The sequence below is a fragment of the Mixophyes fleayi genome, chromosome 8, assembly GCF_038048845.1.
Source record: "Mixophyes fleayi isolate aMixFle1 chromosome 8, aMixFle1.hap1, whole genome shotgun sequence".
Taxonomy (NCBI): Eukaryota; Metazoa; Chordata; class Amphibia; order Anura; family Limnodynastidae; genus Mixophyes; species Mixophyes fleayi.
Genome location: NC_134409.1, coordinates 131,959,070 through 131,977,632, shown reverse-complemented (window position 1 = coordinate 131,977,632; position 18,563 = coordinate 131,959,070). Strand labels below are relative to the sequence as shown.

At 38.9% G+C, this 18,563-nt stretch overlaps 1 protein-coding gene across 1 annotated transcript in view; it reads right to left on the bottom strand.

The window, feature by feature from the left end:
* Nucleotides 1-12,210: 12,210 nt before the first annotated feature.
* The window catches only part of CELSR3 (cadherin EGF LAG seven-pass G-type receptor 3), a 104,975-nt gene continuing 98,622 nt past the window's right edge, over nt 12,211-18,563 (bottom strand). Inside the window, 3 exon segments of the mRNA XM_075183598.1 lie at nt 12,211-12,880; nt 14,029-15,157; nt 17,551-17,748. Coding sequence (XP_075039699.1) covers nt 12,853-12,880; nt 14,029-15,157; nt 17,551-17,748 — 1,355 coding nt within the window. The 3' untranslated portion in view covers nt 12,211-12,852.

Genomic DNA, 18,563 nt, shown 5'->3' with positions numbered 1-18,563 from the left:
ACAATGCCATTATAGCATATACCACTCACAAGGGGTCTCAGGTACCCTCGAGGCGGTGATGTCGGGGCATAGGTGACGTGGATGGGCACCTGCTTTGCACCGGGGTGGCCAGGCTCCCCTCACCTCCTGCACCCATGGCAGTTCCACCAGTAAGTGTACACCATGGCTCAGGTAAGTAGAAAACCAAATAGGATGTGTAGAAGAATGTAGACCTTATACAGGGATCTGCGTCACCCTAGCGGATGTTCTTACAGGTAATGTAATACTGACAGTTCCTAGGATTTGTTTAGTCCTCCAGACTATTATTATTATCATTTATTTGTTAGGCGCCACAAGGTATCCGCAGCGCCGCACACAGTACTACCAGTAGATTATACAGGGTGAAACCATACAGAACAATGAACAAAAAGTACCAATACTTCAGAAACTCCGGCCAGTCATATGCAGTAAAGACGGAGCGGAAGAACAGGTATGGAGACAGGAGGGGAGGGGGCCCTGCTCATACGAGCTTACATCCTAAGGGAGGGTAAACAGACCAGGCACAAGAGGAGCCAGTTGAGGCAAGAGGAGAGAAGGGAGGACGAGCTAAAGGGAGGAGATGGGGGTTAAGTAGATGGTTGGTAGGCTTTGAGGAAGAGGTGAGTTTTGAGTCCACGTTTGAAGGAGCACAGTAGTAGAAGAGAGACGGATGAAACGAGGGAGGTCATTCCAGAGAAGACGGGAAAAGTCTTGGATTCTGGAGTGGGAAGAGGTGATAAGAGTGGAGGAGAGGCGGCGGTCGTTGGCTGAGCGCAGGGAGGGGGCAGTAGAGTTGGAGAGAGCCTTGTAAGTGGTGGTGAGGAGTTTGAAAAGGATTCTGTAGGGGAAGGGGAGCCAGTGTAAGGCAAGGCAGATAGGGGAGGCAGAGGAGGAGCGTCGTGAGAGGAAGATGAGTCTTGTGGCCACATTGAGTATAGAGCGGAGGGGGGAAAGATGGGAGTGGGGGAGGCCAGTGAGGAGGAGGTTACAATAATCGAGGCGGGAGATGATGAGTGCGTGGATTTTTGTAGTACCCAGATTCCCTAATACAGACTTTATTTTATGTCATTTTATTTAATAGTATCCAGGAATATATGTATTTGTACTGCAGCCCTTCACACAATCCTTAGGAGATAACACTTCCTTCCCCAAAAGTTTTTCAAAATGTAGCAGTTACCTGTTAATGATAATACAGTATTACACTCTTGTCAGTCTTTATAGAGGAGCGCTGTGTATATCCTCTGTTTAATACCAGTATATTTATATTGTTATTTTCCACAGCCCTATACAGTAGACATAAACAGCTGTAGTATCAGTATCAAGAGTGCTGAGATCATTTAAAGGTGTCTTGTGCTCTAAGATTGTAGGTAATAGTCTTGTAATTCTGCTATTTCTACTAGGAGGTACAATGAGATAGATAGATAGATATTATTATTATTATTAATATTTATTTATAAGGCGCCACAAGGCATCCGCAGCGCCGTACAGAGACAAACAAAATCACAATACAATGGGAGACAGCACAGTACAGTAAACACAGCAACTCAGTAAGCTCAATGCACAGCTAGAGAGGGCGGGGAAGGGGGAGGGAGGATCCGCAAACGACGGGGCCCAAGAAGGAGGGCGCGGAAGACAGGGAGACCCCCAGGGGGGAGGAGGGAGCGAGAGTGGACGTGGGGTGGAGGACCCTCGAGGAGGAGGGCTAAGTAGCTGGAGAGCAGAGTTAGAAGTGGTGGAAACAGGAGGAGAGATGGCCCTGCGCAGAGGAGCGTACAATCTAAGGGATTGATAGATAGATAGATAATATAGTTTTAAAATGCAGTATTTAATGATATTTTTGTGGTTGCTGCACTAACTGTACAGCCTGTGTTGCACTGGAATAAGAGGGTAGTAAGTCACTGAAGAAAAGAGTAGATCCCATTTCACCAAAGTCCAGCCCTCCCTGCCTTAAATCTATGCACCATAATGACTATGTAACCGCTTACTTCAATTTACATATCTGCCATTGTTTTCAAAAACTGGTATAGCTGAATGAAAATAGTGCACATAATGCTTGGATTGGATTCCAGATGATCCAGTCCTGTGACTATTCTAGATGCTAACTGGGTTAATCTTGTTCCAATACTCTGACTGGATAGAATGTTGCCATATGAACTTTCTAATCCTCTGACTGGATAGAATGTTTCCATTTGAACGTTCTAATCCTCTGACTGGATAGAATGTTGCCATATGAACGTTCTAATGCTCTGACTGGATATAATGTTGCTATTAGAATGTTCTAATCCTCTGACTGGATAGAATGTTGCCATTTGAACGTTCCAATCCTCTGACTGGATAGTTCCAAAAACATACTGGTAGGTTAATTGACTGCTATCAAATTGACGTGTGTGTGTGTGTTAGGGAATTTAGACTGTAAGCCCCAATGGGGCAGGGACTGATGTGAGTTCTCTGTACAGCGCTCCGGAATTAGTGGCGCTATATAAATAAATAGTGATGATGATGAATATTGCTATTTGAACGTTCTAATGCTCTGATTGGATAGAATGTTGTCATTTGACCGTTTTAATCTTTTGACTAGATAGAATGTTGCCATTTGAACATTTTAATGCTCTGACTGGATAGAATGTTGCCATATAAATGTTCTAATGCTTTAATTGGCACCAGGTTGTTTCCAGACCCACCCACTGCAATGTTGCTTACACAAAGACAAGAAAAGTCAGTATAATAGGTGCTCACACCCCAGTGAAATGCACCTAATGATATAATATGGAACTGAAATAGCTATAACAATACTGCAGCTGTACGTTTACATATGGTTCTTTAATGAGTTACAGAACAACCATAAGCTTCTATTTTTCTAGTATAAAGCATACTGAGTATTAATTAATAAAAGACGTACCTTTTATGTGCCACCTGGGCTGGCTTATCCTTGCTGCTATCCCAATTCAGGAATCTGTTCCAAATGCATCTCTTTATGTATGGGGCAGGAATGGGAAGGATTTGCGTAGCTGAAGGACCAATGCATGTACTATCCTGTTTAATATGTTACTAAGGTCTGTTAAATTGCTGATCCGTGAATAAGTCATCCATAAGAAGAACACACAGGCCCGGTCACTCTGGCCAAGTATTCAATTAACAAAATAGGGCAACAGGACAAGCCTGTGAAGGAGATTATGAGCACAAACTGTGCAGAGAAAAACTATTCAATATAATGATGATCTGTAACAAAAAATTGCCACAAACACATCTGAAGAGCGAAATATTTTATTGTTAGGAAACCAGGAGATAATGGTCTGCAATCAATTTTGGACAATACCACAATGTCAATGTCCCTTTCCCTGCCGAAAATTGGGGACTGTCCCAGAAAAATCAGGATTGTTGCTAAGTATATCTTATGTTTCACAGATTATATATATATATAAATATATACAGATTTTTTTATCCAAAATTCAAGGACGAACAGCGTACATGCCCATGAAGAGGCGTGGCCAGTGTGTGGAGGGGTGTGGGAAATCTGTGGAAGGGGTGTGGTCAGCCTGCAGAGGACTAATGTCTGGACTACTGCTGATGTGAGCAATATCCAAATCATATTATCTAATTTAGCAGATATCAGGACAACCTGCACTGTTAGAGAACCTCTGCTTATAAATTAGTGTGTACTGGTGTATTTACATGTAAACAGTGAAAATATTACAAGATATATAACAGTTCTACACAAAACAGGTCAAATGAAAACTATAATTAATGAGGTGATACAATATAATAAGGCTGAGGTAGGATGACATCTTCTCTACTGGGGAAAACCATCGAAAAGGGGGACTGTCTCTGGTCAACCTGAGCTACAGTGCAAGGGGGCAGGCTGTGGTGGATTGTGCCATTTGCCCCTCCCCCCTCACTACACAATGCCATGATCGCATCATTTTGCCATGTTGGGCAGGGCCAAAATCACGCGATTCACAACGAAGCATGGTCAGGGAGGCCTCCATTCCACCCACTTCATTTGCAAGTGGGCGGGAAGCTAGAGAAAGACCTACTCTCCCGTCAGCCTGGGAGACCTACCCGGAATTCAAAATTCTCTTGGAAATTCCGTGAAATTGGGCAAGTACAATGTAGCCAGTCAATTCACTAGGAACTAGTGACATCACCGAGACAAAACAATATTCATGAATGCAACCTGTGACTTTATAAGGAACTAGTTATACTCACAAGTGTATTAGTTCAGCCTTCGAAATAGTTGCCTACAAAAGTTGCACGTTAAGAACTCGCCACAAAAATGAAGTATTCACATGCGTTGTTTGTGAAGTTCCTGGGAATAACTTATCGCTTTACCTTCAAACATTTTCGGAATATAAATTTCTGCTGCCATTAGGTGATTCAGTTAGACGTGATCATCAGTGATTACAGTCACTGCGAGGAGCACCGCTAGGGGAATGCCAGGGGCAGATTGGGGAAAGACAGTTGGCATTTCCAAATGTGTTTTGGGAGATCTGATACATTGTGCTCCAAATGACATACAAATCCCCTTATCCGGAACACCTTAAGTCCCAAACATTATCAGTAATAGATCCCAAACCTGTAGGATGTGACCAGCTGTGTTTGTCAGACTATATAAAGTAAAATATCACTTTATATAATAATAATAATAATAATAATAGCAAGAAACAGGAAAGTCAAAACCGTCTATGGATTTACATATGATAAAGAGCGGATGTTCTTGTTTTCTTGGTACAGAACTGTTAATATTTCCCCAAGTCCTCTGCCCTAGTGTTTAACTGCATTTAATAGTAAAGTCCATAGCCCAGGAACATAAACATTTATGGTCCACTGACCCTGTCCCCGATATGTATGACACGTTACACGTAATACACGCAGACGACAACTTAATGCAAGACAGAAACGTTTAAAGTCTGAACATCCTCTATTTAGGCTGCTGTAAATCTAGGTAATGTAAAGACATATAGGGGTAGATTTCTCAAACTTTCTAACAAGAAAAGGTGGGTGTTACCCACAGTAACCAATCAGATTCTAGCATCTATCTAGCAATCTATCATTTATCTAGTACATGCTACAAAAAGGAGAGCTAGAATGTGATTGGTTGGTAAGGGCAACACCTCTGTTTTTACTTTTTGCAAGATTTGATGTAAATACTCCTATATTCCTTATTTGTCCCATGAACAGTGTTTAATAGGAGGGACTCACGGCAAAACCTAGCAATAGGGCCCCACCTCTGAGTTGGAATTAATATAATAATATTATAACTGTGAGGAAACGAGGGGCTTGCTGTCACTTTACTCTGTCTGTATCTCGTTTCTCACAAAATATTGGCACTTTTATATTCCTGTTTTATGTTCCCCAGGGTGCTCGAGTGTTGAGCTTATCCCAAGTCCTTAAAAGATGTTTTACTGTTCATTGGGGTGGGTTTTACATTTTACAAGGTTTAGGTTCCCTGTTAAATGTATAGTTCAATCTATATTATACTTGTGGTCTGTATTTAACTGTATCCATTGTGTTCAAATAAGTGTCGTTTCTGAATGCGACCTGTATTGTTAACGTTGATTAAATCTAGCCAGGTAGGTCCATTGTTCAATCACTTAATGATCTATGCAGATTGTGTGGGTTGAGAGGCACTTTAATTATCTTCTCAGTAAGCAGGGGCAAGCTGGGCTGGGGGGGGGGGGGGGGGTAGGAGGGCATCTGCCCCACCTGGGTCGGTCCCATAGAGGGCTACCTTGGGCTACTTCACTGGGCTACCTGCATTTTATTCCTTTAAAATGTTCCTAATAGACTGCACGGGGAAGAATTCTCTGTTAAGGTCTAGATCATTCTGGTGACCATTATATAGCACAGATGACTTTCTGGTGGCTAGTACACAATACAGACTATTCTTTGATGCTTAGTATAAAGAGCAGACCCCTATTATTTGGTGTGTTGTATGCAATGCAAACTTACATCTTTCTGAAGACTAGCATACTGTGCAATCTGCCCTTCTCTAGTGGCTAGTATACAGTATCGACCCTTGTTCTTTGGTGGCTAGTATATTTTATAGAGCCTCAATCACAGGTGTACCGTGAAGACCCCATTCTCTGTTGCTAGTGCAATCTAAAGGCCTCAATTGTCTGCTGAATAATATAATGTTCATGCTCTAATCTCTGCTGGCTAGTAGAATATACAGACATCCCACTCATAGGCAAACCGAGGAAGTGTTTCTTAGTGCCTGTAAACCCCCCCCCCCCCCTCCAAGCCTGGGGCACTGTATAATTGAGGTGGCTGGACACTGCCCCTGCTTCACACACCTCTGCTTGAAAAGAGAGAGCTGTGTGCACCTAACAGTAGTGCATGCAGCATTGCCCATGTATATTATGGGGATAGGAAGAGTTGGAGAGCAGCCAAGCACTGTCTAAAATTATAGCTCCGCCCCCATGCATGCTGGTCACGCCCACTGGTGGCATGGAGTGGAAACCCCCCTCTACAAGTCCCTGCCACTACCCTACTCTCTTTACCAGTGGCTTATTGTTATTCCGGTCCTGCACAGTAATCACAAAGTTAAAGCCAATAGCTGCAAGAAGAGAACCATTACAGCAGGTAAAGGCTCACGAGCTAGATTGGGCCATAATAAAACACGGAAGTAAAGAAAAGACAAGGTAAAGTAACTCGGTTTTACAAAACTTTATTGTCAAATCTGGCGCTTTAATTTTACAATTTTACAAGAAACAAAAAGAAATAGCTTTTTTTTTTTTCATTCCTCAACCCACAAATGAAAAGTAAATGAAAAATGAGTTTTTCTACAAAAAACTATTCTCGAACAGAATTACAATCATCTCTCTGCTGAACTACTAACAAGTAGAGCCGACTGGGAGGCGAGAAGCCCCCTCTCCCCTTCTCTGTACATTCTGAGCTCCAAGTCAATGCTATGAAACTAGCAAGAAACCAGCAAAGTGCCCGGGAAGCAATAGGAACCGGACGTGATTGAAGTGTACCCTATAATCAGTAGATGCAGCCATTGTCTGGGCTAAATTAATATTTTCGACCAATCGATACACATGGAACGAGGAATGGCTGCATTCTCATGAATACTTTTAATACCCACAAAATGTCTCCCTTCAGTGTGTTAAAGCAACGTGTCCAGAGCCATGCAGACATATTCAGCACGTTCCTTTCTTGTCAGCGCACTCAGAACTGTAAACCTGTTTGTTATTAATAGAACATACAGCTATCTCATTGGTCCAGGAGCCTCTCTGTAGCTTAATATCACCAGAAACTGTTTAACTGTTATAATTTGGCACGAAAGTTTATTTTTGTTTGTATTTTTTGGCTGGTAATTTTCCCTGTGCTTTTCTTACCAATTGTCGGGGTTATGTAATATGCGGGTTCACCAAAAATGCAGAACTCTTTGGCAAATTTGAAACATATTAGTTATGGTGTGCTGAATGCTAAACTGGAGCCGTATTGAGAGCCAAAATAAATTGTATAAGCTGTATTAATTATATATATATATATATATATATATATATATATATATATATATATATATACACACACATATTTATATGTATATACACACATACATATATACACACGTTCGCACACCATATATGTATGTATGACAATAAGACCAAAGTGCATATTTTTCTAATTAAAAAATATATCTATTCCTCACAATGAATTTATATCTGAACAAAAGATTAAATTACTAATGCAAGACACAATGCACAGTCACCCTGCTTGTTCATAGCATAACTGGCTCATTAATTATTTGGCTGTTTTTTGGTGTGTGTGTGTGTGTGTGTGTGTGTGAATACACACACACACACACACACACATATATATATATATATATATATATATATATATACCAGAATATAGTACAATAATGAAACAGTACACAGTTCCCCAGAGGGGAAGAGTACAAGGTGATGCCGTTAAAACAAAATTATTCATAACTAAATGATTAAGGTTAAGAAAAACTTGTCTAATTAAATATAAGAATTCATGTATGTGTAGATTCTTAAGAAAATTCGAATTAAGTGACTTTATGAAAGAGACACGTTCATTGAATAATATCATCTTTTTTTCCCTAGTACAGATTTAATATTATTTTGGATTTGTTATGTTTTAACAGTAAATTTAAAATAAATAAAAACCACATCATTTTTTTTCTCAAAATAAAAATAAAAATGTGAACATACATTATACCATTATAAATGTGTTTTTTTTAATTGGGAAATGTATTATTGAATGTTCAATATATTGTTCAATGGTAATTGTATTTAAACTGTGCAACATGTAAGACCTATTAAATATAACTTTTTTAAGGATATAATTGATCGTGATTTTTTATTTTACATTGTTTCAATTTAAACATTTGATCAGGACCGACTTTAAAGAATTTTCATGAATGTGGATACTGTAGTTTTTTCACCAATCTTCTTTTTACATATTCAGCATTATAGGAAAAAAATATAAAATGAAAATATAAAAGTGTAAAGAATTAACGTAAAAACAAATTCTAAATATTTTCTCTTACATTTAATTATTTTTTTTAGTTTAAAAAAATAAAAAGACAGATTTTTGTTTTTTTGTTTTTGGTGATAAACAGCATAAATATCAAATATCAAAACACAAAACCAAAACTTGTTTACAAATGAGTCACATAATTAAAATAAGTAGGCAGTCGTATAAATAAGTGTAACAAATAGAATTTTGAGATTCAATCTTTATATACATCCTGAAAAAATAAAGTAAACAAGTTTGTTCTTTTTTTTTTCTGTTTTAACAACAGATAACAAAGAGCCGAGAACAAAACACACCAAAACCATACGCACACGCACTCACATATATGTATGCCTATATAGATATATATATTAGAAACATATATATGTATATATAAGCATACTGAACCATTTTCCAAATTGCATTTATAGTTTTATTTATAAGTTAGGGGGGTTGTATATTTTGCTTTGTTTACTTTTTACATGACCCGTGCTTCTGGAAAATCTTTTTTTTTTTTTTTTTGCAGGATTCAAAGGACATACAATAGCAGAGGAGACATATTTATTAATACATTGTAAGTTTAATTTGGAAGAAGGGACCAATTAACATAACCCACCCCTACTTGCCATCCTAGCTTATGTCTATATAGGCAGACGTTCATATATTATACTGTATAATTGCTGTACATGGTTATGGTTGCTTGAGGCCACTGTGAGCCTAATATAACATGTTGCTCAATGCTGTTACCGTGTTCTTTGGCAAGCTGTAGGCCGAAAATGATGTACCTGTGTGAGGATACTTTTATTAGGACAGATGTAGTTGAACTAACTGATCTATCATAGTTACAACAATAGTTCCATATAATACAGTGTATGATTATATAGCTTGAAAGTGTGTAAATTTATGTAGGTAATAGTGTAGTAATAATATACCCATATTATTAAAGCATAAATAAAAAGTTAAACTATATGTTATTAATATGTTGCATATAATTAACTACAATTAAAAATTACAATATATGTAATTTACTTATTTAAGCTCATCCTCTTTACAATGTTGCTATTCATGAAAACAGTTTAGTAATCCGAAAAAAAATAATTCCATGTAGAGCCTAGAACCAGGGTGTAATAAGCACCGTTAATACTCAATACATGGAAAAAGAAGATATTTAACAAGAATCTGAAGTTTGATTCAATTACACAACATATTAAGACTTGTATTTTGACATTTGTTCTACATTATAAAAAAAAAAAAAATCATTGACAGACCCGGATCTGGTCACCAATCTGATTGACATTACCTTTGAAGTGATAATACACTGTGTAAAAAAATAATAATAATATAAACATAAAGAATAAAGTATTGGGCAGAAGTACATTAAATACACAAAAAAAAAAAGATAATTTTTATGGCACATTTTGCAAATACCAGAATCGCAGATATTCTGATAATAATAAAATAAAATAATAATAATAATAATAGTAATTATAAATTTTAATTTGGTTTTGATTTCTAGGTACCTGTTATTGTATGCTACAATATGTCAGAAAATTTGGTATTTTGTTTTGTGTGTTTTTTTTAATACATTTTTAATACATTATGTATTCATATTATACCTATTGTTTGTGTTACCATGGTAACTGCATTTGCTGTGATGCCACAGACAAACGCCTGTGCAATTTGCCTTTTGGCGTCTTCGAGACAGTGTTTGCGGAATTAGAGATAAGAGAATCCTGTTTATAAGTGAGTTATTGCTGAAATATGGGGGGTGCTTTGCTCTCCACCACCTGTCACACTGCATTGCTTTGTTTGTGGTATGTAATATGGTATATGTATTGTATGTATTAGCCTACATCAATATTACAAATTTTATGCATATTGGTGACTTGTCATTAACATAATTTGCTGCTGCATGATCTAATACATTACATATTATAATTGGGGGCGAGTTGATGTATTAATTAATACCGAATTTGTGTGATAAATATGTATTTTTCATGGTAAGTAGCATGGACATCTAAATTTATTATTCTCTGTTGATTAATATCAGGCATAGTACTCGGCCCAATACTGTATACTATATATCTACTGTGTGCTATGTCAGTTATGTACCTGTTCTTGCCTTATATGACTTAAATTTAAGTATCATGCTATCATTTACATAATAGCACATGATCGTTTTTATACTATTTGATATAATACTGATCTGTCGCTGGTCAGCTAACATTTTAACCACTGTAATTTCTTCGCAGTCCTTAGAAAAATACTGGACGATCACCAGAGAACGGTCAAAATACAAAGATGGTGTAAAAGAAAATGTGGATGTTATTTAGAAAAAAAGCCCTTTTTTCACATTTCCAACACATTTAGGAAAAAAAATTAAACCCGACAAATAACAAAAATAGTTAAAATAGTCATTTTCTTTGTTTTCCCCCGTATTTTTTCTTTTCTGAATTTTTGTACCAAGTGTTCTCCCTTGATTGTACAACACCATTGAGAATATTTTTAAACTGGACCTTTTAGCTATTTATTGATTATTGATTGAGGCTTATGGATTATTGGTAGACGTGTGATTAATGTCATTTTAAATGTCTTTCTTTCTCTGTTAATGATATTATGACCCCTGTTTTGAGATGCTTTAGTAGCACACAACATCGTCACTGAGAGGTGGTGACCGGGATACACATGATTAATTGCTGCAAAAACACGGGTGTATGACCTTGGATTGAATATCCCGCTATCTAAAGTCACAGGTGAACACTGTCATTGAAAACTTGACTCCTGCTGCCTCGCTTATATGAAAGGAGTTGCACAGGGTCTTCTAATGCTCTGATGGTTTAAGAAGTAATAATGATCTGCAAACATATTGATGGGCAGCACTGTGAACTGTGCAATTATATGAGTTATTACAAGATTGGATTGAACTAGTCCTATACACCTAAGCCTGCAACCTGTATACCATTCAAGTCATGATTTTTGGAATTCGAAAGGAGAGGAGCTTTGCAAACAGGGTCCTACCTAGTGGATAGGGGCGAGGTTTGGATAGGTTGATGGGCATTCATATAGGTTGCTTTGTGTAAACTATAAACTTTAATTCTTATTGAGATGTTGCACGGTAAGCAAGTCTGCAGTCATTTCTGTAAATTGAAAAACATTGATTAAAGCTCCATTGACAATTTGTTTCCAGTAATCCTGCATCCGGTTGACAAAGTTTTAAAGGGGGGCCTGTCGCCTACATAGGAGGCTAACAAATTAAAGGGGTCTCCTGGACTCCTAGAAAAGTGGGGCGGAGGTGGGCCTTGATGACACGTCTGAATCACCCTAACCCCATCATGAATTGAGCCATTGAGGCATGAGGCACATCACTGAGGCATGAGGCACATCACTGAGGCATGAAGCACAAAGTGTTCCCAGTGTATGCCTAACTGAAGCCGTTCCCTCCAAGTAAACGGATAGACTGCAATCGCATGAATATTGGCATCCCCCAACCCCCAAAAACCCAGGATGTCAGGATAGTCCTGATTTCTGCGGCTGATAAGGGCCCCCGGGGAGGGTCCTTGTGAATCCTGTCCTAATTTTTTTCACATGGGGAATGTTGGGTGCCTATATGATCAACCCACAAGACGGCCCCCTCTAACGTGCCCAGGCAACGGGCACACATTACCCGTCCCTTTTGGAAAGAACTCCAGACAACATAACACATTTTCATTACCGTTTCTTTTCTGTACAATGACATTACACACACATTATTTGTTGTGTTTTCACACTGTGCGGGTTGATCCAGCAGTAAACGCTTTAGTCTTTATGCTATGACCTTGAAATCCACGCCTTATCCCCGTCATGTTACATCCAACATTACACGTTAAGTAGCCCCAGTAAGAGCCACGTCTGGCATTGGAATGACATCGACATATAACTCCTAAAAATAAGGATAGAAATTATTTTCTTTTTTAAGCTCTGGTTACAAAGGTACAAAATGTATATAAAAAAGTCTGTTCAGTTTATCTTAAACTCTCTTCCCCTGATGACAATGTCTTGAAAGGAGCCTTCAGTAGCAAGTGTTTGGGACGATACATAGAAACAGCGTTGGTGTCATCTCTCTGTAACACACTTTCCTTCCCCGTAGCGAGCACCTCTGCACGTCGTTGTTGTATCCGGTCTTCGGAGGCGTCGTTGCATTTGGTAAATGGTTACCTGAGATTCCTGACCTCCTTCTTCTCGGTCACGTCTCAGGCCAGCTGGCTAGTGGACTACAAACCTCTGCTAGCAAATATGTAACCAGGTGCTTGCATACGCAGCTGCCCATAGTATCTTCCTGTGTTCCTGCTCCTGACGGGGGTTTTCTCAGGAATTAGCATCATTTCTCACTAATCTTTAAGTAGGTGATAAAAAAAAAAAAAACACAAACATGAAACAAGTTAATATTATTACTCCATAATCCACTGTAGCATGAAACAAAAACAAGCATTATAGTGACAGCGTTCTATCCAAACCTGTTTTTCTATAGGCGTCTGTATTTATACGCAGAAGACATGAACTGTAATCCGAAAGGTTACATAACTTTTTTTTTTTTTTTTTTTTCTTTACTGCATAGTGCCTTGTGAAAGAGGATCTCATTCAGCACACTATGATCTCTCCTGAGCAAGCTTACAGCGGGAGAGCTGTGAGCTGTAGAGGAAGCCGATCAGAGAGCGAGCGCAGTGTTGTCTGAAGCCGAGTCGCGCTGTCAGAATAAAGAGATCGCCCCTGGGCTGACTTCCTCTATACCTCTGAGCGGTACTCTGTCAACAGTACTCCTCTCTCCTCAATGCAAGTGGCGGGTGTGTGGGAAGATGTGGCACATTGTGTCGCGGGGCAAGGCCAAAATTGTGTCTTCCAGGACCTCCAGAATGTCCAGGAGACTTATGAATTTTGGGGAGTTCTAGACTCCTGGGAGGGTAGGACATCCTCCTGGATCCTGTCCGCTTTCCTAGTGAAGTAGATGAAACAGGGACTTGATGACAGTGTGAACTACAAATCACGTCATGCTGGCCCCACCCCCACTGCACTGCTCAGGGGCAGGGCCTTGATGACGTGATTTGCATCTTCATGTCCCCTGCACTTCCTCTTGGACCTTCCCTCTAGGATCTCCCAGTGGGGGAGGGCAAAAAAGCAGCCAGTACGACTCAAACATGAGGATACTTGAGGCAATGCTTAACGGATATAGAGAATGATAAACCCTGCATTTATCTCTTTACAACTACACAGTATAAAATACAAACTCTATAAAACAGACTTGTATGGTGATAATCATTAAGGATGAATTAAATCCATATTTTAAGATTCTACCGAACACTGAACCGAAACCTAATTTTCATATTAGGATTAAGCAATGAGTCTGTGCTCATGCGTAGAAAATTGGGTTTGTTATTTGGTTAGGAAATCTTAATAAAAAGCATTAGCATTCGGTCGACTCCTAAACCAAGCCCCGGATTCAGTGCTTACCTACAAATCTTCCTACACTCATAGTACTTTACTTACTCAGAATCTGCAGACATCTCAGATATGCTGTGCGATGTAGCAGAATGAGGTGCGGATGAGCACAGCATCGATGGAGTCGAGGAACTTTGTACTGAAGGGTTCACCGTCTGCTGGGCTGAATTCGTGGAGGAAAGGACTGATGTGTTAAATGAAGCAAGAATTGATGATAGAATATCTAGCTGTTCTGTGGATGGATGTCGACTGGGAACTGCATCTAGATTTTCCCTGGAAGGTTGTCGTCTAGAGAGAGGCTCAAGATTATCCCTAGACGGAAGCCTTTTTGAAAGAGTGTCCAAATTTTCTCTAGACGTTTGCCTTCTAGAAAGAGGTTCTAAATTATCTGTAAATGAATGTGTACTAGGCACTGTATCCAGGTCGTCTCTGGAATTAGATCTTCTGGTTAAAAACTCTAATTGTTCTCTTGAAGGTTGCCTAGCTGATGCTAGTTGGTCTCTAGAAGGCTGTCTTCTGGACTGAATATCTAGTTGTTCCCTAGAAGTCTGTCTGTTTAGTAAAGAGTCCATTCGCTCTCTAGAGAGTTGCCTGCTTGGCAAAGTGTTTATCCATTCTCGAGACAGCTCTCTTACCGGTCCAGGGTCAATCTGTTCTTTTGACCCATATCTGTTGTGTAATGCTTCTAGATGTTCTCTAGAAGCATGCCTTCTAGGCACTGAATTCATATGATCCCTCCCATCATTTCTCACGTCTGACTGGTCTAAATGTTCTCTAGATCCATGTCGGCTTGGTATACTTTCCAAATGTTCTCTTGATCCGTGTCGACTACCAATAATATCCAGCTGCTCTCTGGAACCATGCCTACTTGGTATGGTGTCTAGCTGCTCACGGGATGCATGTCTACTTGGCACGACCTCCAGAAGTTCTCTGGAATTATTTCTACTCAATTGCTCTCTAGACATCTGCTTTCGCATTAGCATGTCCAGTTGTTCTCGAGAAGAATATCTGCTGTTTGGCTGTGATAGACTTCCCGCTCCAGAATACATTCTACCATACGAAGCTGCAGGAACAGCCCTGTGGCCCAAAGTGGACGTTTTATACCACGACAGTTCATTCGTCATCTTACCCATGGACGATAAACCCTGTGGGTACTGAAGTCGGTTTTTCAAGATACCTAAATGAAAAATAAATACCAAAAATTAGCTATCAGAAAATATATTTTGCAGAGTCTATTTTTAGTTTTTTCTGCTAAACAGCTCCGAGAAACATGTAGAAATTCTGCTTAAGATAATGAATTTTCCAACTCAAGAATAATATATATTTATATCCTGTCCTAGGATTGGAAATCAGTTGCAGCTTGGAATATGAGGCTGTACACTGAGAATTAGGATGAAAAATCCTGCACATCAGCCACTGAAAAATGTAATGGAAGAGATTATTAGGATTTTCTTAAAGACAATTTGCCTTTTGCTCCAATATGTGATCAGATTTAACATTAATGTAAAACATATACAAAACATGTTCAAAGTATTTGACAATTAGACCAGGGAATTCTATATGTGCTATATGAACTAGACCAGGGAATTCTATATGTGCTATATGAACTACACCAGGGAATTCTATATGTGCTATATGAACTAGACCAGGGAATTCTATATGTGCTATATGAACTAGACCAGGGAATTCTATATGTGCTATATAAACTAGACAAGGGAATTCTATATGTGCTATATGAACTAGACCAGGGAATTCTATATGTACTATGTGAACTAGACCAGGGAATTCTATATGTACTATATCATCATCATCATTTATTTATATAGCGCTAGTAAATTCCGTAGCGCTTTACAATTGGGAACAAACATTAATAAAACAATACTGGGTAATACATACAGACAGAGGAGAGAGAACTATATGAACTAGACCAGGGAATTCTAAGGGGCATATTCAATTGTCCGCGGGATTGCCGAAAATCCCGCGGTCCGCGCAGGATTATCGTTATTAAGGTAATCCTGCGCGGGAAAAAACGTTAATACGGTAATTTACTCGCTGGATTTCAGCTCGCAGCTCAGGGAGCTGCGAGCTGAAATCCAGCGAGAGATTACCGTATTAACGGTTATAGTTTTTCTGCGCTCGAACCCGTGGACAATTGAATACCCCCCTATATGTACTATATAAACTAGACCAGGGAATTCTATATGTACTATAGTAACTAGACCAGGGAATTCTATATGTACTATGTGAACTAGACCAGGGAATTCTATATGTACTATGTGATCTAGACCAGGGAATTCTATATGTACTATAGTAACTAGACCAGGGAATTCTATATGTACTATGTGAACTAGACCAGGGAATTCTATATGTACTATGTGAACTACACCAGGGAATTCTATATGTACTATATGAACTACACCAGGGAATTCTATATGTACTATGTGAACTAGACCAGGGAATTCTATATGTGCTATATGAACTAGATCAGGGAATTCTATATGTACTATAGTAACCAGACCAGGGATTTCTATATGTTCTATATGAACTACACCAGGGAATTCTATATGTACTATATGAACTACACCAGAGAATTCTATATGTACTATATGAACTACACCAGGGAATTCTATATGTATTATTTTACTGTGAAGAATGTTTTAGAGGAGAACACTGATTCAATTTCAGCATTAATATGTTGAGATCAGTGGTAATTGTTTACACATTTGTTTTTAAGTGAACATAAATGTAAAGTGCCCTTTTCTACATTATCCGTCCCTCCTTTACCCACTCATGTCAAGGTTGTGAGTCGTAGTTTAAAGGTCTCTTGAAATATCCCATTTAAAGGAAGTCTGATCAGAAAACCCTCACATGATTCACAATCTCTGAAACATCTCTAGAGACATGCAAACAAATCCTGCAGCCTGCCAACTGCTAAATATTACATGATACCATAAGAAGGTGATATAAAAGTGTAAAAAAAAGGTGGAGAAACCATTGAAATGAAAGACATTAGACTATTCATTGAGAAACTGATGGAACTCCTGCCTTCAATACGTCTGTACTAACAGTCCATGGTATTTCCTCTTTTTGTTAGATTGAAAGGGCTGAGGTCACTTTAAAATTAAGGAGCCGTTCACCTCTAGAAAATGTCACATTATTGTTTTGTATGCATCCTACAACTTTTAATAAATGTGGTGCTTTCATTTTGTTTTGGCTTCCTTCAGGATCATCCACTTATACTTGCTTATTTCTGATATCCTTGGATATGACACAGATCAGCTATGCCTAGTACTGTGCTGTATCCAATGAAGAAAAAAGGGAAACACAGAAACTCTAGCTGGATGCTACAAAAGTCTTGGTGAAAAACCCAGGATGGGCCCTTTATTCACTGAAACAAATTGTGCTTATTTGTAATATTAATTAGTGTGATCTTGCCAATAAAAGGATGAGTAACTGACGCGTATACACATAAAATTATATTAGGATGAATGTGACCATAGTAAACAGTGGACATGCTGTAATCCCTCTACATCAGGATTCCGCGGTTATACAAAGAATCTGATTGGTTACCTTTTCTCTGCCTATGGGAGTGTGTGAGTGAGTTCTCGTCCCCGCTAGTCAGGTCTGGCTGGTGATTATTATTAGCCGCGTCCTTGTTGAGATCCAGACCAAGCCTCCTTTCAGACCCCCATTTCTGCAATGAATTTGGCTGAACCTCTGAGTCCCCCAGGGCCGGCCAGTAGGACATCAAATCATTGCCATCCATGTCTGCGAGAAGAGAGGAGCGTCATTCTGGGTATATGCCCTATACTGTATTCAGTGTAACATCTAGGGCTTAGCGGTTTCACTCTTTGCCTCGACAATGCACTCAACAGCGAAACGCGTCGGGGTATACACTGGGAGTCGCATGTCCTCAACTTCTATGTTTAAACTGAACTATGATTAATTACTATTCGTGCAGAACTACAATACGGCTCAGGTCCGCGAGGGACAGTTAGGCTGTTGTTTACTGAATTGTTTGGTCCGCTCAGGATAGCTAACTCACCGTAACTCGAAGTATTTCTACTATTGAATTTGGGATACTTATATGGAGTCACAAAACTTTAGTATATTACTAGAATGTGGCAAAGTCTGTGAGCGATAGTTAGTTGTGCCTAACAATTAACATCTCCGTGACTCACTATCTCTGAGAGAAAGCCAATTGATTTTCACTACAGGCTACTCTTTGTAACATTATCGAGCAAATCACGACTGCCGTAATTAACAGCTCCCTGGTCAGCGTTTTACTATTTGCGTTTAATAGTCAGCCCAGTATAACTCGGAGCTCGTTTGTAAGACACGATCAGATCATTTACAACCGTCTAACAACCTCACAATATAAGAGCATAAATAACAGCTCTTTAAATCGGTGGTCATTAAGGATCTAACGATCGCTACAACTGTTCTACAGGAATCCCTTCAATAATCATTGATACTTACTTCCGGACACATTATTCAGAATAATAAGGTTACATAATAAATATGAATAAAGTTGTGTTTTTAAATTACTGAACTCTGCATTTAATAAAATGTAGATTGTTTAG